The sequence below is a fragment of the Heterodontus francisci genome, chromosome 8 (assembly GCF_036365525.1).
Source record: "Heterodontus francisci isolate sHetFra1 chromosome 8, sHetFra1.hap1, whole genome shotgun sequence".
NCBI lineage: Eukaryota > Metazoa > Chordata > Chondrichthyes > Heterodontiformes > Heterodontidae > Heterodontus > Heterodontus francisci.
The window spans coordinates 106,304,450-106,330,033 of NC_090378.1; the positions used below are offsets into that span (position 1 = coordinate 106,304,450).

The window sequence follows — 25,584 nt, forward strand, 5'->3', positions numbered from 1 at the left end:
AAAATTCACAGGTTATGTGTGGGTTATACCACAGTAGCATAGTTCAGAAATAAAAACCACCTCTATACTCCTCCACCCAACCCAAAAATAGGGATTTGCGATGCTCATGCACCCAAGTGACTCAAGGTCACATGACACAAAAAGAAAGATAGCGGTTTGGTCCAAAGACTACAGGTAGATTTTCAGCTCTCTCCCCAGGAATATGAATCACACCTCTTTGAGGTTGCTCAATTTGCACCCCTCAATTTCAGTGGAAACAGAAAATTGTGCCTTTTCAATAATGGATGGCTGATCCATAGCATCATTTTACGCTCAGGCGATAAGTTAAATATCTTCCCTCACATGTTTGTATAAGTGAAGAGAGAGCAGTTACGTGGCCAGCATTGCTATGCAGCCTGCAGTATAATTAGCTTCCAAGTTATCCCGGCTCAGTCATACTTCAAACACCAGCCATTATTGCACACTGGCTATTTCCGTTGCTGGGGGAAGTGAGTACTCCTCCCACTTTCTCACTTCCTTTTCTGCTCCAAACATCTATCCCAAGTCAAACGGTAGCAGACCCACTCCAGATCTTCCATAGGATTTCAACACCAGTTGCCAGACCCTGCTTCCTCACTGGCAAGCTCTTGTTTCCACATTCCTCCATTTTGCCACTGGCAGACTGGTGCTGAATGCCTGGCTCAAGCAGATTAATGTTGTCTCAGCAGCACAGCCAAGATCAGGAGCATGTTGGGGGAAACCATGTCCTGCTACCACTTAATGCTGTACAATGGGGCACACACCACAGCACTGCCAGCTATTAGTGCCTGATTGAAACTTGGCACTGAAAATGAGAGAAATCATGTCCATCGTGGGGACAAATCTTCGAAACAAACTTTCCACTGCGAAACCACCCAAGATTCAGCTATGGCACCGTGGGTGAAATGGCACATTGAGAAACCAAGGGGCAAGAGAAATGGGCAATATGGTATCTCCCTTTTGTCACAACACAAGGTATTTTAAACATTATTTTTTAATAAAAAGGTACATCACATGGCAGAGTTTTAAAAATGTTTTGCTAGTAATTTAGGTTTGCAAACTGCCGTAAAACAGTTCCATCAATAAACAGGTTTGTCTTCTCAGTGGGCAAAAGATCATGTCTTAAATCAGAGTTGCGCTCGCCTGTGACTTATCATTCATGGAATCCGGAGACATACACCTGGGGCAGATGAGAATAATATGGGCAGGGCTGGAAAGAGAGGAGGAATTAGTGCTGAATGATTAAACTTCATTTTTTGCCAGCCCTTTCCCCAGATCACGGCCCGCTCTCTTTAAGATCGCAGCCCCGCTCCTCAATCCCGCGCACAGGCACCACCGGGAGCACAACGTGCGCGATGCGACTCCACAGGCCACTCAGCTTGTCTGTGTCCATGCCCTCTTTGTCCTCAGAGGCAGAGAACTTCCACTTCAGAAAGTCGCGGACTTTCACTTCCACGGCCCCAAGGCTGATGCCCGGTGGCAGTCTCTCTTCGTTCAGCAGTATGGTGATCAGTAAGGCGACATCCTTGTAGGCCGCGTTCTCGTGGTCACAGTACTTGTAGAATATCAGGGTGGAGGATGGGGGCAGGTCCTGGAAATGGTGAACCACCGCTGCCTTGCTGCCTTCATCAAACCCAGATGAGAGCAGAGTGTCTACCTCCAGCTTCGCTGCGTCACTGTCCCACCTCTTTCCATCAGAGGCGCTGATTTCCACCGTGGCAGTGGCGTTGAGGGCCGAAGAGTAAGCTTCAGCGATCCGGCGAGCAAGGCACCTCATGGTTTGCTTGCCGTCCCACGCGGCCGCAAACATCAGGATGGCAGGCTTCGCGTGCCGGGTCAGATTGATGTGGTTACGCAGGGTGATCCTGCATCTCCTCCACAGCGCTGACTGCTGACCCTCAAATAAGGCCTCGACCTGCTCAAATTTGTCTGAAAATACTGTCAGTGCCGTTGCTTCCCCCATCGCCACAGCCGGTGGTTTGTTCCCCAGGAGGAGAAACAGTGCGGAGCAAATTGCTACTACAATCACCACAATCAGGGCCGCATACTTGCTCGAGGCATCAGTGGTCCCTGTGGAGGAATGAAAAAGACACAGAAAGTCACTGACTGCTCAAATGACCAGTCGTTGAAATTCCAGTTTTGCACTAGGTTCAGTGTCTGACTCGTGTCTAGTCTGAGACTATAAAAGTATCTATGTGTGGGATGTCTGTGCACTAGATCATACAAGCACCAGATATGTGAATACTGAGAGCATAACAGTACCTCGTAGCCTTGGATGTCTGAGCACTGAGATCACACCTGTACCGGCTGTAACTCAAATTCTAACTAAAATCTTACTAAACCACTCCCATTTTTTACTAAGAAAAATTCAAGCCAGTAAAATCAGAATTTAAACATTCAGCAATGAGAAAAAATAATGGTTCACAACTGCTTATGCATAGTGGAATTTGGTTAATGCAAAATATTATGGTGTACTGCAGAAAAATTCCACTCCCCTACACCATATCATAGAACATAGAAAATCTATGGTACGTAAGGAAAACATTCACTCATCTTGTCTGTGCCAGCTGAAAAACAGCTACCCAGCCTAATCCTACTTTCCAGCTCTTGGTCCATAGCCCTGTACATTGGAGCACTTCAAGTATTTGTCCACGAGTTTTTTTTAAAAATTGCGATGAGGATTTCTGCCAACCTTTCAGGCAGAGTGTTCCAGATTTCCACTACCCTCTGGGTGAAAAAATTCTCCCAACTCTGCTCTAATTCTCCCGCATATACTTTAAAGCCATCTCCCCTGGTTATTGACCGCTCTGCTAAGGAAAAATAGATCCATATCATCAACTCCATCACAGTCCCTCATAATTTTATACATCTCAATTAAATTTCCCCTCAGCGTCTTTTATTCCAAAGAAAACACCAGCTTATACAATATTCCTTCATAGATAAAATTTTCCATATTGACAACATCCTCATAAATCTCCTCCATAGCCACTCAAGTGTGATCATATCCTTCCTATAACAGAGTGACCAGAAAGTATCCTGTATGCCTTCTTAACTCATCTACCTGTCGTGCTACCTTCAGGGATTTGTAGTAATGCATTCCAAGGTCCCTCTACATTATCCTACCATTCATTGTGTATTCCTTTGCCTTGATTGTCCTCAAATGCATTACCTCAAACTTCTCCAGACTGAATTCCACTTCAACAGCACATCTGGAGTATTAATGCACAGCAACACCATTAATAGATGGGTCAATTTATATACTTACTGTCAATGCAGTCTCCTGCAGATTCTTGACAGTAAATAGGATTCTAAATGCATACGCTGAGATGACAATTGAATAGATGCAAGTGACATTAACTCAAATTCCTACATGACCGTAAAGCAATTTTGTCTGCTTTGTACAGCTCTCATTAGGAAATTATCATAGGGTTATATTTACCTCGAGTATTTCCGTTAAAGAACTACATCCAATCGACACTTACACAACTCACCACAGTTGGCTTCGGTGCTAAACACATTGAAACTAAACATGTAGAAACTAATCACCAACAACCTGTCAATTTCTGAGAAGTGTAAAATAGAGGTGGGGCCAAACCAGGAGAAAAATACTATGTCCTGTAATTCCCCAAGTACTTTACTCTTCTATACCACATTGTGCTTGTTCCTAGATGTCTATCCCTACCCCCAACTCTCCTTCCCCATCTCCATAATTCCCTCTTCAGCTGAAGGGTGGGATGGTTTGCACCAGCCTTTATGTTCATTTTTATTGTTTCTCAATTCCTTAACAGAAACTCCATTTCTGCACGGCAAGAGTAGCCCTGAGAAGCTTTTTCTTTCTCACCCCCTACCAAATTAAAAACTCTGCACTTAACACATTAAATCCAAAACAAAGCAATACAGTTTTTCTTCTACAAAATACATTTGTGTGGGATTGATCAACATTTGAGAGAGGTGAAACATTTAACAGAAGCCTGACCATTTGCAATGTCCTGATAAATTATGGTTGAGTTATCCTGACCTCCTGAAAGTGTCAAAGAAGTTGCATTTTGAATGAAACAAACTTCCTGCATTTAGTTGCACAGTATTATACTTAATGGCCAATCAAGAAAAACCATAAACTCTCAATATTAAAATTGGATTCACACTCTCAATCATGCTGGTTGTAACAGAGCTTCGCCTCTCACCAATCACAGTAAAGGATACCATGCTCAAACTTCCTTCAGCAAATACCAATTTTTAACTGGAGCCAACACCCGAGCTTTAACAGGGTTCAATGAAGTGCTGCACACGTTACAGTCCTCTCACTGAAGCCCAGGAGCGTGGAAGGTTTTTATTTTGTAACTTCAAATAAGGCTTATCTCAGCATCATTTTCAGCTGTTCTCTTTGGCATAAACTTGAAATAGACCAATGGATAAATCTTAGCAGGTTCGGCTTATACCTTCCTTTGTAGGTCTTCTGTCCCTTTCTCCTTTCTTCGGTGAAGGCTCACTACGAGGCAGTGCTGTAGAGTAAAAGAACAAGGCTACTGAACAAACAAGTTATCCTATCCACCTCCGTGCAACGTCACTACCACCACATCTATACACTCAATCAACAAATTTAATCGCTCTGCTGTGTGATGAACACAGATCACTGAAGCTAATTACATTCGGTTAGCTGGAGTGATTGTCATTTGTACTTAATGGAAGTGATCACATACAGACTTACAGGTAGAGAATAACGCCTTTACTTCACTCATTAGATAAATGCAAGCTATTCCCCTCAGCACCTTGTAAATTAGGAAATGTTCATTGATGGAATAAATTGGCCTCAACATCTTCACAAAGCATCCTCTATGTAAAGAAGTCCCTTGCTCCGAGCATAGGTGAAGAGTACAACTTATTACACTGGGACAGTGAGATAAGCAAACATTAAATACTGAAAAAAGAACTTGCCATTGTATAGCGCCTTTCATGACTTCAGGACATCCCAAAATGCCACCCACCCAATGAAGTCCTGTTCTAGTGAGGTTAGAGATTTTTAACACCCACTTAAGAGGTCAGACAGGGCCTTTGTTTAATACCTCACCCAAAAGATGGCACCTCCGGCAGTGCAGCACTCCCCTCAGTAGTGTACTGGGGCGTCAACCAAGAATATCTATCTGAGCCTCTGGAGTGGGATATAAACCTACAGCCTACTGACTCAGAGGCAAGCCTGCTACCACTGCTGTCCCATCTTTTTGGACAGTTAATAGTGCAAATTTCAGTGGAATCCTATCCTGAACAATAACATGCAGGTCAGTGAGGGAAAGCACACACTCCCAATAAAACATTCTACACAGGGAATGACATTCTCAATGCATTACCAATCATTTCAATTGCTTTACAAAATGGAGATCATGCAGGTCTCCCCAGGAGAGACAGTCATTCCCAAAAAGTTGTGTTTACAGGGTTAGGGCAGCAAGTTGTCGATCTTGGATGATATGTGGAATCTAGAAAAAAAGAGAAGGCTGACGGGTGACTCAATAAAAACCCTTAAAATTATGAAGGAGTTCAAAAGGAGAGACGGAGAGATGATGTTTCTACTTGTGGGGAGACCAAAACTAGGGACCATAAATAAAGATAGTCATGAACAAATCCAATAGGGAATTCAGGAAAAACCTCTTTACCCTGAGAGTGGTGAGAATGTGGAACTTGCTATTATATACATTTAACAGGAAGTTTGATAAACATATGAGGCAGAAAGGGGTGGGAGGAGGTTCATGGGCAGCACATACACCAGCATGGACTAGTGGGCCAAATGGCCTGTTTCTTTGCAGTAAATTCTGTGCAATTCTATGTAATACTTCAAAAGGTGGATGCCACATCCTCAAAGAGCACACATGCACATCCACAGACAGCAGGTATTTGTAACAAAAATTTGTGATCATCAAAGTAAGTAAATGCCAGAGACGTGAAAACGTTTTCCACTTGCAATATCAAACATTGATATCGTGTTCTCCTAGGTTGGGTATGTAACCCCTCGCTGATTTTTATTGCCACCCCCTTTCAGAAGCCTCTCCCCATCCAAACCCAACTGAGAGAGCTGGAACTCAATCCTGCATGGCATGCAGATAACACATTGCACCATCACTCTATGCAGGAAAACTTTAAGTGGGTCTCAAGAGTCAGCTCGTCTTCAAAGAGCATCCCAGCTAAAATCTGACATTCCTTAAATTCTGACTGCGTCAAAAGTAAAATGAACTGACGTGGTAACAAGCGTTACAACAAAATATTGCTGTCTTGCTTTACCTGGAGTTACAGGCCTGGGATCGGCTTTAGCTGGTGAGAAAGTCTCACCATCCTTTTGGCCTATAAGAAAATAAGAATTGCAAGGATTAACTACCGTGTCTCCAAGTACATGTACGAGGCAAGATCAGGACAGTGAGTCATTTTATAAGAAATATAAACCTTAGCGCTATAAACCCTTGATGGATAATTTCAACTGGACAGCCAGACTGAATCTAAAAGAAAAAAATTGTTGCAGAGGTCATGACTTTAATTCTTAACTAGATAAAAGCTAATGCCATCAGCATTCTTTGCTGTGAGGTATATAACTCTCCTGAAGGGGAAAAACACAGATTAAACCAAAATATAATCCAGATGCTCCTTTTAAGAAAACAGCAAGGACTTTGCTTTTTGCCACAGGCAGAACGTTATTGGAAAAGAATTACGATATGGCTTTTTGCTTAAACAAACAAGAGAGCAAGAGTTTAAAATTTCACTTGACCAGCTCTTTCGGAGTATGGATGTGCAACACTGGCAGCATGTGTTCATCAGCTACAACACCAGTTTTCCATGCTGCAGGGAGATCCATCTACATTGTAGATTGAAGACATGTAGTTGCAGGATTTAGCATTTCAACACAGTTCAGACTTTCTGCAAACTCCTGGAGGGCCTTAATCTAAGGACCCAAAGGTGTGAGGTAGTGTGGGGTTCAAAAATAAAATAAGTTGGCCTATGTTATATTAAAATGTCTCCACAGTTAAGTAAATTAATGTCTTTGTTGCTGGTGTGACAATTTTAGGTTCCTGAAGAAAATAACCACATATTTAAGAACAGGATCTCAGAATTTGTTACTGTGCATTATGTGCAAACAGATTAACATTCAGTACAACAGTACGACAAAAGTTAATGCAACATTTTGGCTGTTCATGAAACTAGAGTTATCTGAACTCTGTATTTTCTGTTCAGAAACGAAGGTAAGATTTTAAGGCTGCTATCAATCATACACAGATTCAACAGATTCATAATATAAGCAGTCGAAAGGAGGAGTAGGCCATTTGGCCCTTTGAGACTGGTCTGCCATTCAACAAGATCATGGCTGATCTTCTATCTCAACTACAACTTCCTACACCATACCATATCCCTTAATCCCCTTAGTACTCAAAAATCTATCGACATGTGTCTTGAATATACTCAACAACTGAGCATCCACAGCTTTTTGGGAAAAGAGAAATTCCAAAGATTCACAACCCTTTGAGTGAAGAAATCTCTCATCAAATGGCTGACTCGATTCTGAGACTGTAACCCCATGTTCTAGATTCCCCAGCCAGAGGAAACATTTTTGCAGCATCGATCCTGTCAAGCCTCCTAAGAATTTTATAGGTTTCAATTAGATCACTTTGCTCCAGGGCATAAAGGCCTAATCTCTCCTCATAGGACAATGCAAGGAAACCAGTCTAGTGAACCTTCATTGCATTCCTTCTGAGGCAGGTATGTCCTTCCTTAGCCAAGGAAACCAAAACTGAACAAACTACTCTGGATGTGGCCTCACCAATGCCCTGTAATTCTAGTAAGATTTCTTTACTCTTATACTCCAATTCCTTCCTTACAAAAGCTATCATACCATTTGCCTTCTAATTGTTTGCTGTACCTGCATGTTAACTTTGTGACTCATGTACAAGGGCATCAAGGTCCCTTTGAATGCAAGCATTTCCCAGTCTCACCATTCAAGAAATATTCTTTTTTATTTTTCCAACCAAAGTGGAAAACTTCACTTTGCCACATTGCCATGTTCTTGTCCACTCACCCACGACGTGTATATCCATCTGCAAACTCTATGTAGCCCCCTCGCCACTTACTTTCCCACCTAACTTTGTATTGCCAGCAAACTTGAATATATTATACTCAGCCCCCTCATCTAATGCGTTAACATAGATTTTAAATAGCTGAGGCTCAAGTACTGATCCTTGTGGTACCCTGCCAGTTACAGCCTGTCAATCCGAAAATGTCCTAATTATTCTTATTCTCTGTCCATTAGCCAATCCTCAATGCATGCTAATATATTACCCCCAGTCCCATGAGTCCTAACAGTGCAACAACCTTTTGTGTAACACTGTATTAAATGCTTTTTGAAAATTCAAATACACCACATCCACTGGTTCCACCTTATTCATTCTACTAGTTGCATCCTCAAAAATCTAAAATTTGGCAAACACCATTTCCCTTTCACAAATCCATGTTGATTCTCCTAATCATATGATTTTCTACGTGCCCTGTTACCACATACCTAATAATAGATTCTAGTATTTTGAATACTGCTGATGTTATAACTGGCCTATTGTTCCCCGTTTTCTCTCTTCCTCTTTTCTTAAATAGTTGGGTTATATTCACCAACTTCTAATCTTTGGGAACTGTTCTAGAATCTGAGGAATTGTGGAAGATCAAAACTAATGGATTCCCAATCTCTGCAGCTACCTCTTTTAAAACCCTAGGATGCAGGCCGTCAGATCCAGGGGATTTGTCACCACTTAGTTCCATTAACTTCTCCAGTACTATTTCTTTACTTGGTTTTCCAGTATTTCTGAAAAATTTTTTTGTGTCTTCTACCATGAAGACAGAAAACAAAGCATTTGTTTAATGTCTCTTCCTAGTCCATTCTCATATTGTCTTTTGTCTTTTCTTAGCAGTTCTCTTTTGATGAATTCTAAAACCTCCCCATCCTCAGGCTCACTGCTCTTTTTGGTAACATTATAAGCATCTTCCTTTGATCTAATATCATCTTTAACCCCTCTTATTAGCCATCGTTGGACCACTTTTTCTGTGGGGTTTTTGTGCTTTAAAGGAATGTACATTTGTTGCAGATTATGAATAAATTATTTAAAAGCTAGCCATTGCTTGTCTACTGTCATATCTTTGAATGTAGTTTCCCAGTCTATCAAGGCCAACTCACCCCTATACTTACATAGTTTGTTTAGTTTAGGTTTAAGACTGTAGTTTGGGCTTAACTGAATCACTTTCAAACTCAATATAAAATTCTATCATGTTATGGTCACTCTTCCCTAGAGGCCCCTTTACACAAGGTTCTTAATTAAACCTCTCTCATTGAATATTAGATCTAAAATAGCTTGCTCCTGAGTTGGTTCCACAACATACTGATCTAGAAAAGTACCTTGTATATATTCCATGAACTCATCCTCCACACTATTACTGCAGATGTGGTTTGCTCAGTCAATAAGAGTAAAATCCCCCATGATTATTGTATTACCCTTATAACATATGCCTCCAATTTCCTAATTTAAACTCTGCCCTACACTACAACTACTGTTAAAAGACCCATAAACAACTCCTACCAATGTTTTCTGCCCCTGGATGTTTCTAAGCTATGCCCAAACTAATTCAACTTTTTGATTTTCTTGAGCTACAATTCTTTCTCCTTACAGTCCTTATCCCATCCTTTATCAGGGCTACCCCTCCTCCTTTTACATTTTCCCCATCTCTTCTAAAAGAGAAGTATCCTGGCATATTTAGTTCCCAACCTTGATCACTTTGCAACAATACCTCTGCAATAGCTATTGGATCAAACCTATTAATTTCTATCTGCGCTACTAATTCAATTAATTTATTTCAAATGTTTCACACCTTTAGCTTTCACTTTTTCCTAATTTTCCCTGACATCACCTTAGTCACTGATGCCCGATCAACTTTGTTACTCTCACTGCCCCTTCCTGACCCACTCTGCTTATTTTTACCCAAAACGCTGCTCTGCTCTAGAACCTCGATATTTCCCTTGCTGCTTTTGAATTTATCCTTTCCCGAATCCTCCTACTCACCCCCTTTATTAGTTTAAAGCCCAGGCTACTGCGCTAGTTATTCAATTCACGAGGACACTGGCCCCAGCCCAGTTTAATTGGGCCTGTCTCAACAGAACAGCTCCCTCTTTCTCAGTACTGGTGCCAGTCACCCATGAAGCAAACGCCCTGTCTCCCACCACCCATGCATTTAACTTTCCAATCTGTTTACCCCTATGCCAATTGGCATGTGGCTCAGCTAACAATCCAGAGATTACCACCTTTGAGGTTCTGCTTTTTAATTTGGACCCTAACTCCTCAAACTCTCTCAGCAGGACATCATTCCTAGTTCTACCTATGTTGTTAGTTCCTCCATGAACCACGACAACTGATGCTCGCCCTACCACTCCAAGTCCTTCTCCAGCTGCTAGGAAATATGTTGATCCCTACTACTGGGCATTCAACACAATCTTCAGAACTCCAGGTTGCAGCTGCAGAGAACAGTATCTATTCCCCTATCTGCCCAGCATCACTACCACATTCCTTATAACACCACCAGCCACCGCCCACCCACCCCCCCCACCCCACCACCCCCACTTATGCAAGCAGCTCTTTCAGGAGTCAGTTCTATACTCAGACACCTATCATACTCTCTTGCTCGGGAAACAACCTTGGGTTGAACGAAGAGGTCTTCGGCTGAGGCTAGGCTGTGTGTGCAGGAGAACTTGATCTGTAGAAACACAAAAACAGAAAAAGTTATGAGTGCCCAAAGTTCAGCTGTGAATTTAGCTTAACTCTTCCAATACAAACTCCTGTGCGGATACCACAAATTAAGTACTTGTTGCTGATATTCTCGACAGCAACACGTAGAAGACAGAATAAAGTGCAGGATTGAGCCACACAATCCCTGGTTCAATCCCATCGTGAGTTAGCTGATCTCATCCAGGGCAGCGGTCGGGGCATTAAAAATGGCCTCAACATCCCTGGAGTAAGGAAAGATAAATATCGTTTCAGGCTTCCACGCCTCATGGCTACCCTGCAACTTTTACTAGAAAGTGCACCGGTGTAGGCAGCAGGTGCAGACAAGATGGACGCAGCTAATAATGCCCCAATGTCAAGAGGAAGGAAGAAGGGAAGGTGGGCGAGTAAGGAGGGGCAGGGGTGGGGAAGGGTGGAAATAACAGCCAAATCCAATACTGTCCACATACATTCACTTTACGGCAAGGATACTGATGAGTCATGGTAAGCCCTCTAACTGGTGAGGAAGGAAACCAGTTGGAGTGCCTACTTCATTGCCCTGATTTACAGATATGAACATTTTTACTATATTCATTCCAGCACGAGCATTTTAACTGGGAAGGTCAATTCCAAAGAAGTGCAGAATTGATCTACAGCCAGTGGGTTCAAGTACAATTGACAGAAATGGAGAACCCCTCAAGTGTGTTCTATCGCTGGAAACTCTGTACCTGTTGAAATCCGAGAACGTGTCCTGCTACATATCGGTGAATCCCCAGCTGCCCCCACATCCACATCAGAGTCACTGGTTTCTAGAAAGAGAAAATAAAACACACAAGCATCACACCGAAACTGTTCGGGGATCCCCACCAGCACTTATAATGACAATGGGCTTTTTGAAACCAGACTGTTTCAATAACGACTAGCAACCCATCCGATAAAACAGGGCTAATACTCTATACACATCCACTTACCTTCGTCTGATTTGCTAAAGTCAACTTCATCTTTAGGACTCCAATCTGTAGGAATAGAAGAGTCACTTCAGCTACGTACTCTGGTTGCTGTTCCATACATCAAGGAATCATGAGAAGTATCTCCCAAAGCTAACCTCAGTTTGAAGAATTATATATGATACGAATGTAGATACATATATACATGGGCGGCACAGTGGCGCAGTGATTAGCACCGCAGCCTCACAGCTCCAGCGACCCGGGTTCAATTCTGGGTACTGCCTGTGTGGAGTTTGCAAGTTCTCCCAGTGTCTGCGTGGGTTTCCTCCGGGTGCTCCGGTTTCCTCCCACATGCCAAAGACTTGCAGGTTGATAGGTTAATTGGCCATTATAAATTGCCCCCAGTATAGGTAGGTGATAGGGAAATATAGGGACAGGTGGGGTTGTGGTAGGAATATGGGATTAGTGTAGGATTAGTAGAAATGGGTGGTTAATGGTCAGCACAGACTCGGTGGGCCGAAGGGCCTGTTTCAGTGCTGTATCTCTAAACTAAACTAAACTAAACCCTAAAGGGCTGGGGGGGGAAATGGAGCCTTATCTCACCCTTGGAAAAAGGAAACAGGAAGTATATACAAGACTTCCCTTACATCAAGCAAGACCCAGATGATTTGGAGGTGAAGGTCAGGATAGAGGGAAGAGAGGAGGCTAGTGGCAAAAGAGATGAACAGTTACTGACCTGTGCACAGTTGCCATTTATTATTAAACACACTAGTCTGTATATGGTTGTGGCTGGAATGTGCTTGAAAGAAGCCATATGAGAAACTTAGAATGCAAATAGCCCAAACGTACTCCTTCAAAATTTGGCCATACACTTGGTTATTTAAGAAAAATTACTGAATATAAATATAAATATACAATCCATTTCTGTTATTGACCCTCAATGCTTCATCTCCGTGGGAATTTGTTTTACTAACTGCAGACCGAGGAGTTTGATTTACATTCAAGCATGCACTTTTTGCACAATAAACCCTACCCTCACCCACAGTTAAGGATTCATCTGATGGCTCTTTTCCAGCATCTGCTGAGGTCTAGCCAGTGTACCAATGACACTCTAAACGCCATGATTTGTATCCCTGATAGATATTGGATTCACAAGCAAAATCTACTAAACAAATCAATGCTAAACACTGTTGTTAGGATTATGAACTGACCCTTCTCAGAACAATTTTGTATTCATTCACAGAATGTGAGCATTGCTGTTAAGGCCAGCATTTATTGCCCTCGAGAAGGTGGTGGCCAGCCACCTTCCTGAATACAATTGAGTGGTTTGCTAGGCCGTTTCAGGGAACAATTAAGAGTCAACCACATTGCTGGGGGTTTGCATCACATATAGCCGATTTCCTTCCCTAAAGGACATTAGGTGAAACAGATGGATTTTTACGACATTCTGGCAGTTCGATGCTCAAATACTATCTTTTTAAATTTCAGATATATTTAATTTCCCTAGCTGCCTGGGCGGAATTTGAACCTCTGCCTCCGGATCATCACTAATCCAATAGTAACCACTATGTTACTCTACTGCTTAATGGATTCATAGTCACTAAAAGCAAAATAGTAATTATTTTTCACAGTCGACAACTGATAATCAGGCTCCTTAATTCTCTGAGATAGTGGGAAAAGAACGCTGGCATGGAGGAGAGAAAAAAAGAACTTGCATTTATATAGTGTCTTTTATGACTTCAGTACCTCACAGCTAATGAATCATTTCTGAAGTGTTGTAATGTAGGGACAAGTGGCAGCCAATTTGCACATAGCAAAGTCCCAGAAACAGCATGTAGATAAATGACCAATTAAACAGTGGCTGAGGGATAAATGTTGGCCAGGACACCAGGGAGGATTCCATTGCTCTTCTTTGGAATAGTGCCATAGGATCTTTACATCTACCTGAGAAAGCCATCACAGCCTTGGTTTAGCATCTCATCCAAAAAACACTCCCTCTGTACTGGACTGGAGAATCAGCCAAGATTATTTACTCAAATCTCTAGAATAGGGCTTGAACTCATGATGTGCTAGCTCAAAAGCAAGACTGCTGGTATTGAGCCAAAAAACAACAGATTTGTATAGTGCCTTGAATGAAATAAAAGATCCCAAGGCGCTTAATAGAAGCATTATAAAGCAGGATTTGACACCAAGCCTCATAAGGTGATATCACGCCAAAAGCTTAGTCAAAGAAGTGGGTTTTAAGAAGTGTCTTAAAAGAGGAGAGACAAGCTTAGGGAGGGAATTCGAGAGTTTAGGGTCCAGGCAGCTGAAGGCACAGCCACCAATGGTGGAGCAATTAAAATCAGGGATGCTCAAGAGGTCAGAATTAGATGAGCAAAGGTATCTTAGAGAGTCGTGGGGCTGGAGAGGATTATCTCCATAGCAAGGTCTTGGAGGGATTTGAAAACACAGATGAGAATTTTAAAAATTGAGATGTTGCTTGACTGGGAGCCAGTGCAGGTCAGCGAGCACAGGAGTGACAGATGAATGGGACTTGGTACAAGCAAGGACGTGTCTACAGAGTTTTGGATGACCTCAAGTTTACAGAAGGTACAATGTGGGAGATCAGCCAAGATTGCACAGGAAAAGTCAAGTCTGGAGGTAATAAAGGCATGAATGAAGGTTTCAGCAAGAAATGAGCTGAGTCAGGGGCGATGTCAGGCAATGAGGTGGAAATATGCAGTTTTAGTGATGGCGTGGATTTGTGGTGGGAAGCTCATCTCAGGATCGAAAATTACAGGGAGACAGATTGATTCAGTAGCTCGGGAACGGAGCTTGGAGCGAGAACCGAACACACTGGCTTCAGCCTTCCAAATATTTAATCAGTGGAATTTCCAGTACTGGATGTCGGATAAGTAGTCTGATAATATAGCAATATTGGAGGAATTGAGAGAGATGGTGGTGAGGTAGAGCTGGGTGACGTCAGTGTACATGTGAAAATGCTGTGCTTTCAGATGATGTCGCTGAGGGGCAGCATGTAGATGAGAAATAGGAGGCGGCCAAGGATAGATCCAAGGCTGGCACTGGATAATATAATATGCACATTTGCTGCTATAAGGCATGGCCTGGCACAGTTTGTATACAACCGTCTGGACTGCGAAACTTTCTGTGTCTCTTGTGATTACCAGTACTCTAAGCGTGGTTGGCAATAGGTGTTCTCCCACTGCTGACACCTTCCTTTCATTTCTCCCAGAAAATTGAGAGTTTCTCTGCTGTGCAGTGATCCAAGGACAAACAAGAACTGAATGAGGGAAGGCAAGTTTAAATGGTGCTCAAGACTATAACTCCATGTTAGAACCCTACACTAACGTGTCAGAGTTCCTGAACCATCAGCAATTGCCTCTCCTCCCCTACAAGAACATAAGAAATAGGAACAGGTGTAGCCCATAGGACTCCTCAAGGCTGCTCTGCCATTCAATTCAATCATGGCTGATCTCCTGCCTCAAATCCACTTTCCCACCCTCTCCCCATATCCCTTGATACACCAAAAATACGTTTATCTCAGCCTTCACGTACTCAACAATACAGCATCCACAAGGCCCTGGGCTAGACAATTTCAAAGATTCACAACCTTGGGTGAAGATATTTCTCCTTCTCAGTCCTAATTGGCTGACCCCTTATCCCGAGACTGTGTCCTTAGGTTCTAGATTCCTCAGCCAAGGGAAACAACCTCTCAGTGCCTACACTGTCAAGCCCCTTCAGAATCTTCTACGTTTCAATGAGATCACCTCTCATTCTTTTAAACTCCGCAGAGCATAAGCCCAATTTACTCAGCCTCGCATCACAGGACAACCCTCTCATCCCAGGAACCAATCTTGTGAATGTTCACTATACTGCCTTCAAGGCAAGTATATCCTTCCTCAAATATGGAGACCAAAACTGCACACAGTATTCCAGGTGTGGTCTCACCAAAGCCATATACAACTGAGGCAAGACTTCCTTATTCTTGTACTCAACACCCTTGCAATAAAGGCCAATATCCATTTGCCTTCCTAAATGCTTGCTGTATCTGCATGCTAACTTTCTATGTTCCTTGTACAAGTACACCCAAGTCTCTCTGAACATCAACAATTAGAAGTTTCACACCTTTTAAAAGAGATTTTGTTTTTCTGCTCTAACAACCAAAGAGAATAATATCCTCACACTTCCCTACATTATACTCCATCGGTCACCTTGTTGTCCACTCACTTAACCTGTCTATATCTCATAGCAGCCTCTTTGTCTCCTCCTCACAGCTTACATTCCCACCTAGATTTGTATTGTCAGCAAACTTTGATACATTAATCTCGGTCTCTTTGTCTAAGCCATTAATATAGATAGGAAATAGCTGAGGCCCCAGCTCAGATCCTTCAGCATTCCACCAGTTACAGCCTGCCAACTTGAAAATGCCCCATTTATCCCTACTCTTTGCTCTCTGTCGTAAACCAATCCTCCACCCATGCTAATATATGATCCCCTAAACCATGAGCCCTCATCTTTTGTGTGGCACCTTATCAAATGTCTTTTGGAAATCTCAATATACTTCAATTACATGCACCCCGTTATCTACCCTACTGGTTACATACTCAAAAGATCTCTCAGAAATTTGTCAAACACAATTTCCCTTTCGTTACTTTAGCTACACACCTTTTTAGATACTAGTAAAAGCTCTTGCAATTCATTTTTATATTTCTGGCTAGTTTACTCGTCAGCAGAACGGCATTCCTAGCTCTACTTATGTCATTGGTTCCTACGTGGACAACTGGATTCTCCCGCTCCAACTCAGAGTTGTCTTTAACCCTGGCACCGTGCAGGGAACACAGCCTTCGGAACTCCCAGTCGAGACTGCAAAGAACAGTATCTATCCCCCTGACTATACTGTCCCCCCGTTATCACTAGCACATTCCTTTTCATTCCCCCCACATGAATGGTTTCCTTCACTACGGTGCTCTGGTCAGTTTGCCCATCCACCCTGCAGTCCTTGTTCTCATCCACACACGTAACAAGTATCATATAACTATTGGTCAACGTCAAGAACCGAGGCTCCTCCATCACTACAGCCTGGATTCTCATACCTAGGTGACTCACAGTCACACCCTCATGTCCCTGACCACTGACCAGCTCTAAAGTTCTACTTAACCTAAGGGGTATGACTATTTCCTGGAACAAAGTCAGAGTCATTATGGTACAGAAGGTGGCCGTTCGGTCCATCGAATCCATGCCAGTTCTCTGTAGAGAAATCCAGCCAGTTCCATGCTCCCACTCTATCCCTGTAACCCTGCATGTATATTTCCCTCAAGTACCTATCCAATTTCCTATAGAAATCATTGATCGTCTCTGCTTCAACCACCCTCGTAAGCAGCAAGTGGCCAGGTAACTCTCCCTTCCCTGATGCCCCGCAATGTCTGCAGCTCAGACTCCAGCTCCACAGCTCTTAGCTGAAGTTGCTTAAGCTTCAGACACTTACCACAGATATGGTTGTCCAGGATCAAAATGTTCTCTACAACCTCCAACATGTTGCAGTTACGGCACACCACCTGTCCTGCCATGTCTGTCTCAACTTAGTTATTTATTTGATTAGTTAATTAGTTACTAATTTAGTAAAATAGTAGCAAGTTACAGTCTCCTAGCTTAGAGACAGTAAGGCTCCTCGACCCCACACACAATTTCCTGGAACTCAACAGAGTCAACACAGGTTGAAAGATCTCACCAGTAAACCAACATACCCTCAAATACACAACTGTACTTCTTGCCGATAATGTTAACTTTTGACGATAGTGTAAAATGCGCAATATCAATCGACTGTTTGTTCATTTCCACTGATGTTAATCAGAATCGGGAGAGGTGCGTAACATGTCGTTGACTAAATATTGGCCATTTCAAACTATTGCCACAAGTTATTATTATCCCCTCTTCAGGCTCATGTATGCAACATTTAGGAGGGGCAGCAGAGGTTGGAGACTTCCCTACAGGGCATAAAATTAAACAGAAGAGGGCACACTAATCCAGGGTCAGGAGAATGACTGGCAGAAATGTGGCCTAACCAGTAAAGCCTCTGTACACTTGAACGCTACTGTTCTGACTAATGCATCTTAGTAATTTTTGGCTTTTTTGAAATGTGTCACTCATTGAAAGAGATGCATCTATTATGCCAAGGTTCATTCCTACGATTGGTCAAAGGGGCTGCACTGTTCCATAGCAACATAATCCTACTGGGTATGAACTTGAAGAAAAGTGCTAGCATTCCTAAACTATGGTGCACATTTATTTGATCATGTGGACTTGACATTTCTCAGTGTGAAGTTTCATTTCCCCAGTTCCATAACTGATCTAAATTCTGTGCCAATCTTCAGTTGTTCCTTCTGTATTTCCTATTTTAGTGTTGTCAGCAAGCTTAGCCACTTAACATTTAGTTTTGATATCTAGGTGTGAGCTGTGGTTCCATTGGTAAGCACTCTCACCTCTAAATCAGAAGGATGTGGGTTCAAGCCCCACTCCAGAGACTTGAGCATAAAGTCAAGGCTAATACTCCAGACGTTAAAATCCCTCTAACCCTCTCAGTAAGATGTAAAAGATCCCTTGGCACTATTTCGAAGAAAAGCAGGGGTGTTCTCCTCAAAGTATTTCAGTGGTTGTAAAGCACTTTGGGACATCTCGAGGTTCTGAAAGGCACTATAGAAATTCTTTCTAGGTAATTGATGTGGTGACGAACAGCAGAAGCCCAAGTTTTGTGCTTAAATAAATAAACCACATGCGGTACAAAATTCTCTGTGCAGTCTAAGAACATGAAAAGTTTAATTCATACCTCTCCCCGCAGGACTGCTATCCACATCATCTGTCACTCTTTTATTTGGAGAAAGTCTGCTTCCATCTGGAAAAGCAATGGGGGTAACAAATCACCTAAACAACAAGATGTCACACTGCAGATAAAGTGCTTAGACATCACCTAATGTGTTTCAACAAATCACTTGGTTTACCAGCTAGGTACACTTCGTATGTCTTTTGAAACTTTGCCGAACTCCAGCTCAAAGAGTGCAAATGACGAACAGCAGAGAATGCTCCATCGCTGCTGAGATAGACACACAAGACACACCAGCACATGTCAATCGCATCTGGACTGAACCCAAATGAGACTGAAAGCACCTGTGTTCAGCTAACCAAATCAGTGCGCTTTCAAATATCTTCCAACTGGAATTGTTTATGGTTCCAGTGATAAGATACAGAATTCTTAAAGAACAGGATGCAAAGGTCACTCAATCAGCTGCAGAATGCCCAAGAGAAATCATCACTTGAAGTCCAGCAACACGAGAGATGGATATTAAAACAAAAAGGCACTGATATGCAGAACTGAAGAGACACGAGTCTGCTTTAGAACTCTAAAATGAGATTAATACATCTGCCAGGTCAGAGGTCACTTCTTTCCCCTTAGCAATGAGAAGTGTCTCTCAGTCCTCAGGATTATTTTCAATGATCAACAACCTTATCATTTTGAGGTAAGTTTATATATTGCATAAAGATACAGACAGAACATAAGGGTATTATTAAATCTCAGCATTCATGCAATATCCATAAACCACTTGAGCTTTGTTCTCTGAACTTCCAACAACCAGAATACCAAAGTCAAACACATCGAAAGGAATGAATTAAGAATATGTTCGATTAGTGCTCTCTGGTTGCAACACAATGGCACACCAGTGGCGCAGTGGCTAGGACCGCAGCCTCACAGCTCCAGCGACCCAGGTTCGATTCTGGGTACTGTCTGTGTGGAGTTTGCAAGTTCTCCCTGTGACTGCATGGGTTTCCACTGGGTGCTCCGTTTTCCTCCCACAGCCAAAGACTTGCAGGTTGATAGGTAAATTGGCCATTGTAAATTGCCCCTAGTGTAGGTAGGTGGTAGGAGAATTGTGGGGATGTGGTAGGGAATATGGGATTAATGTAGGATTAGTATAAAATGGGTGGTTGATGGTCGGCACAGACTCGGTGGGCCGAAGGGCCTGTTTCAGTGCTGTATCGCGAATAACAAATATTTCTATAACTGATTAAGTCAATTATTAACCACACTCTTGGATTACACATTCAAGATTAACAGGATTTAACTTCAAAAAAGTTCAGATTATGTATATTCCAATCCCTGCCAAACCCTCAGCCAAATGTTTACCTACACTGTCTTTCACAAGTACAAACATCATGCCAGAATTTCATCCAAGTAGCCATGCAAGCCAGACTGCTGCAGTGCGGTTTCCGAGACTGCTGTTGGTGAAGTAGAGCTGGGAGCCATCAACGTACACATGGAAACCGGTGTTAAATTTTCAGACAATGCCATCAAGGGGCAGCATGCAGATGAAAACTAGGAGAGCAGTCAAGTATAAATACTTGGGGAACTCCACAGTAATGCTGAGCAAGCAGTGGCAAAGTGGTAGTCAATGGACTAGTAATCCAGAGGCCCAAGCTATTGCTCTGGGGACATGGGTTCGAACCCCACAGCAATGTGGTTGACTCTTAAATGCCCTCTGAAATGGCCCAGCAAGCACTCAGTTGCATCAAACCGCTACAAAGTCCCACTGGCAGGACAGACCCACCAGAGGTGGTGGCACAGTGGTATACAGTCGGGTTGGAGTTGCCCTAGACGCCCCATGAAATCTCATGGCATCAGGTCTAACAAGGGCAAGGAAACCTCCTACTGATTACCACCTCACCCGATGAATCAAAACTTCTCCATGTTGAACACTAATTGGAAGAAGCACGAAGGGTTGCAAGGGCTCAGAATGTACACCAAGAGTGGCTAGGTAGCACGACTACTAACCGAGCTAGCAGAGTCCTAAAGGACATAGCTGCGAGACTGGGTCTGTGGCAGGTGGTGAGCGAATCAACAAGAGGGAAAAACCTAGACCTCGTCCTCACCAATCTACTTGTTGCCCATGCTTCTGTCCATGACAGTCTTGGCAGGAGTGACCACCGCACAGTCGTTGTGGAGACCAAGTCCCAACTTCACATTGAGGATACCCACCATCGTGTTGCGTGGCACTACCACTATGCTAAATGGGATAGACTTCAAACAGATCGAGCAACTCAAAACTGGGCATCCATGAGGCACTGTGGGCCATCAGCAGCAGCAGAATTGCATTCCACCACAACCTGTAACCTCATGGCCCGTCATGGCCTCCCCTCGCCAGCCATCCCCACCCCTCTCTCTCCTCACTACCCCATCACACCCCCTTCCCAGCCCACCCCTCTCTTCCCCCGTCACCCCTCCACCTCCTCCCCTCTCTCTCCTCACTACCCCATCACACCCCCTTCCCAGCCCACCCCTCTCTTCCCCCGTCACCCCTCCACCTTCTCCCTTCTGCTCTGCCCCTCCTCCTCCCCTTCTCTGCCCCCTCCTCCTCCTCTTCTCCCCCCTCCCACACCTCTTCTCACCCCCCTTCTCCTCTGCCCCCTCCTCTACTCAGCCCCCCTCCTCCCCCTCTTCTCAGCCCCCTCCGCAACTACCTCCTCCTCCTCTTCTCACCCCCCATCTTCCTCCCTCTTCTCACCCCCCTCCTCCTCCTCCACACTCTTCTCACCCCCCTCCTCCCCACTCACCCCCCTCCTTCCCCCTCTTCTCACCTCCTCCTCCTCCTCCTCCCCCCAACTCGTCCTCTCACCCCCACCCCACCTCCTTTCCTCCTCTCACCACCCCCTCCTCTCCTCCTCTCACCCCCTCCACCTCCACTCACTCACCGCCCGTTCTCAGAGTGTCCTCAGCGGTTGCTTTGCGCCTCTCGGCCCTGGGGCTGCGTTTGCCACTCATGTCGCGGACACGGCAATGCCAGTGAAACAGCGCCCGGCATTAGAAGGAAAACAAAATCATTTCCCATCAAAGTTCGAAACAAAAAGGAACAGCCGCGCGCCGCCCGGAAGTAACAACAGCAGCGCCGGAAGTGCAGCCGCTGGGAGAACAGTTTAAAGAATTTCTTTGTCAAGCAGTCAGATCGCATTTTGATCACCGGAGTCGATGTTGTATTAGTCTCTCGGGGATGGATTTTTTCCGATCCGACTTCGGGTCTCGGCGGGGGCGGCGTGTTGTTGGGTGGAGAATGGGAGCCGGGATCGTTGGGCCCGATCTTCCTGGCAACGACCAGGCTCTGCGACTTTACATATTTAAAATACCTCTCTGCAGACATTTAAAGTTCGTTCCACACCATCTTACCTGCACTTGCCAATCTTGAGCATGTTGTGCGGCGCTCATACACCTTTACTTTCCCGTCCCGGGGGAGATGGCGCGACCGAAGTGGGGAAGGGGACAAATCTGCATCATTTACTGTATGGGGGAAGGGGACAAATCTATCATTTACTGTATGGGGGAAGGGGACAAATCTATCATTTACTGTATGGGGGAAGGGGACAAATCTATCATTTACTGTATGGGGGAAGGGGACAAATCTATCATTTACTGTATGGGGGAAGGGGACAAATCTGCATCATTTACTGTATGGGGGAAGGGGACAACTCTATCATTTACTGTATGGGGGAAGGGGACAAATCTATCATTTACTGTATGGGGAAGGGGACAAATCTGCATCATTTACTGCATGGGGGATGGGGACAACTCTATCATTTACTGTATGGGGGAAGGGGACAAATCTATCATTTACTGTATGGGGGAAGGGGACAACTCTGCATCATTTACTGTATGGGGGAAGGGGACAAATCTATCATTTACTGTATGGGGGAAGGGGACAAATCTGCATCATTTACTGTATGGGGGATGGGGACAACTCTATCATTTACTGTATGGGGGAAGGGGACAAATCTATCATTTACTGTATGGGGGAAGGGGACAAATCTATCATTTACTGTATGGGGGAAGGGGACAAATCTGCATCATTTACTGTATGGGGGAAGGGGACAACTCTGCATCATTTACTGTATGGGGGATGGGGACAACTCTATCATTTACTGTATGGGGGAAGGGGACAACTCTGCATCATTTACTGTATGGGGGAAGGAGACAACTCTATCATTTACTGCTGGATTCACTCAGCAGGTCTGGCAGCATCTGTGGAAAGAGAAGCAGAGTTAACGTTTCGGGTCAGTGACCCTTCTTCGGAACACTGACCCGAAACGTTAACTCTGCTTCTCTTTCCACAGATGCTGCCAGACCTGCTGAGTGAATCCATTTTTTCTTGTTTTTGTTTCAGATTTCCAGCATCCGCAGTATTTTGCTTTTAATCTATCATTTACTGTATGGGGGAAGGGGACAAATCTATCATTTACTGTATGGGGGAAGGGGACAACTCTGCATCATTTACTGTATGGGGGAAGGGGACAACTCTGCATCATTTACTGAATGGGGGACGGGGACAACTCTATCATTTACTGAATGGGGGACGGGGACAACTCTATCATTTACTGTATGGGGGACGGGGACAACTATCATTTACTGAATGGGGGACGGCGACAACTCTATCATTTACTGTATGGGGGAAGGGGACAACTCTATCATTTACTGTATGGGGGAAGGGGACAAATCTATCATTTACTGTATGGAGGAAGGGGACAAATCTATCATTTACTGCATGGGGGAAGGGGACAACTCCATCATTTACTGTATGGGGGAAGGGGACAAATCTATCATTTACTGAATGGGGGACGGGGACAACTCTGCATCATTTACTGTATGGGGGAAGGGGACAAATCTATCATTTACTGTACGGGGGAAGGGGACAACTCTGCATCATTTACTGTATGGGGGAAGGAGACAACTCTATCATTTACTGTATGGGGGAAGGGGACAACTCTGCATCATTTACTGTATGGGGGAAGGAGACAACTCTATCATTTACTGTATGGGGGAAGGGGACAACTCTGCATCATTTACTGTATGGGGGAAGGGGACAAATCTATCATTTACTGTATGGGGGAAGGGGACAACTCTGCATCATTTACTGTATGGGGGAAGGAGACAACTCTATCATTTACTGTATGGGGGAAGGGGACAAATCTATCATTTACTGTATGGGGGAAGGGGACAACTCTATCATTTACTGTATGGGGGAAGGGGACAAATCTATCATTTACTGTATGGAGGAAGGGGACAAATCTATCATTTACTGCATGGGGGAAGGGGACAACTCCATCATTTACTGTATGGGGGAAGGGGACAAATCTATCATTTACTGAATGGGGGACGGGGACAACTCTGCATCATTTACTGTATGGGGGAAGGGGACAAATCTATCATTTACTGTACGGGGGAAGGGGACAACTCTGCATCATTTACTGTATGGGGGAAGGAGACAACTCTATCATTTACTGTATGGGGGAAGGGGACAACTCTGCATCATTTACTGTATGGGGGAAGGAGACAACTCTATCATTTACTGTATGGGGGAAGGGGACAACTCTGCATCATTTACTGTATGGGGGAAGGGGACAAATCTATCATTTACTGTATGGGGGAAGGGGACAACTCTGCATCATTTACTGTATGGGGGAAGGAGACAACTCTATCATTTACTGTATGGGGGAAGGGGACAAATCTATCATTTACTGTATGGGGGAAGGGGACAACTCTATCATTTACTGTATGGGGGAAGGGGACAAATCTATCATTTACTGTATGGGGGAAGGGGACAAATCTGCATCATTTACTGTATGGGGGATGGGTGGGGACAACTCTATCATTTACTGTATGGGGGAAGGGGACAAATCTATCATTTACTGTATGGGGGAAGGGGACAAATCTGCATCATTAACTGTATGGGGGATGGGGACAACTCTATCATTTACTGTATGGGGGAAGGGGACAAATCTATCATTTACTGTATGGGGGAAGGGGACAAATCTATCATTTACTGTATGGGGGAAGGGGACAAATCTGCATCATTTACTGTATGGGGGATGGGGACAACTCTATCATTTACTGTATGGGGGAAGGGGACAAATCTATCATTTACTGTATGGGGGAAGGGGACAAATCTGCATCATTTACTGTATGGGGGATGGGTGGGAACAACTCTATCATTTACTGTATGGGGGAAGGGGACAAATCTATCATTTACTGTATGGGGGAAGGGGACAAATCTGCATCATTTACTGTATGGGGGATGGGGACAACTCTATCATTTACTGTATGGGGGAAGGGGACAAATCTATCATTTACTGTATGGGGGAAGGGGTCAACTCTGCATCATTTACTGGATGGGGGATGGGGACAACTCCATCATTTACTGTATGGGGGAAGGAGACAACTCTATCATTTACTGTATGGGGGAAGGGGACAACTCTATCATTTACTGTATGGGGGAAGGGGACAAATCTATCATTTACTGTATGGGGGAAGAGGTCAACTCTGCATCATTTACTGTATGGGGGATGGGGACAACTCTATCATTTACTGTATGGGGGAAGGGGTCAACTCTGCATCATTTACTGTATGGGGGATGGGGACAACTCTATCATTTACTGTATGGGGGAAGGGGACAACTCTATCATTTACTGTATGGGGGAAGGGGTCAACTCTGCATCATTTACTGTATGGGGGATGGGGACAACTCTATCATTTACAGTATGGGGGAAGGGGACAACTCTATCATTTACTGTATGGGGGAAGGAGACAACTCTATCATTTACTGTATGGGGGAAGGGGACAAATCTATCATTTACTGTATGGGGGAAGGGGACAAATCTGCATCATTTACTGTTTGGGGGATGGGGACAACTCTATCATTTACTGTATGGGGGAAGGGGACAACTCTGCATCATTTACTGTATGGGGGAAGGGGACAACTCTGCATCATTTACTGTATGGGGGATGGGGACAACTCTATCATTTACTGTATGGGGGA

The 25,584-nt window shown here is 43.9% G+C and overlaps 1 protein-coding gene across 4 annotated transcripts; it reads right to left on the reverse strand.

The window, feature by feature from the left end:
• Positions 1-994: 994 nt before the first annotated feature.
• Positions 995-22,047, reverse strand: LOC137373061 (torsin-1A-interacting protein 2-like). 4 transcript variants are annotated; one of them, XM_068037836.1, is made up of 8 exons: positions 21,905-22,046; positions 18,561-18,626; positions 11,759-11,803; positions 11,516-11,596; positions 10,720-10,779; positions 6,289-6,348; positions 4,458-4,520; positions 995-2,088 (listed from the first exon to the last, which is right to left on the reverse strand). In XM_068037836.1, exons 1-8 carry the CDS (start codon positions 21,981-21,983, stop codon positions 1,295-1,297), a joined length of 1,248 nt encoding a protein of 415 aa, XP_067893937.1. In that variant the 5' UTR covers positions 21,984-22,046; the 3' UTR covers positions 995-1,294. The 4 variants fall into 4 exon arrangements, with proteins under 4 accessions (XP_067893937.1, XP_067893939.1, XP_067893940.1 ...); XM_068037838.1 differs by lacking the exon at positions 21,905-22,046 and adding an exon at positions 21,476-21,657; XM_068037839.1 differs by lacking the exon at positions 11,759-11,803 and having other exon boundaries at positions 21,905-22,047.
• Positions 22,048-25,584: the final 3,537 nt, after the last annotated feature.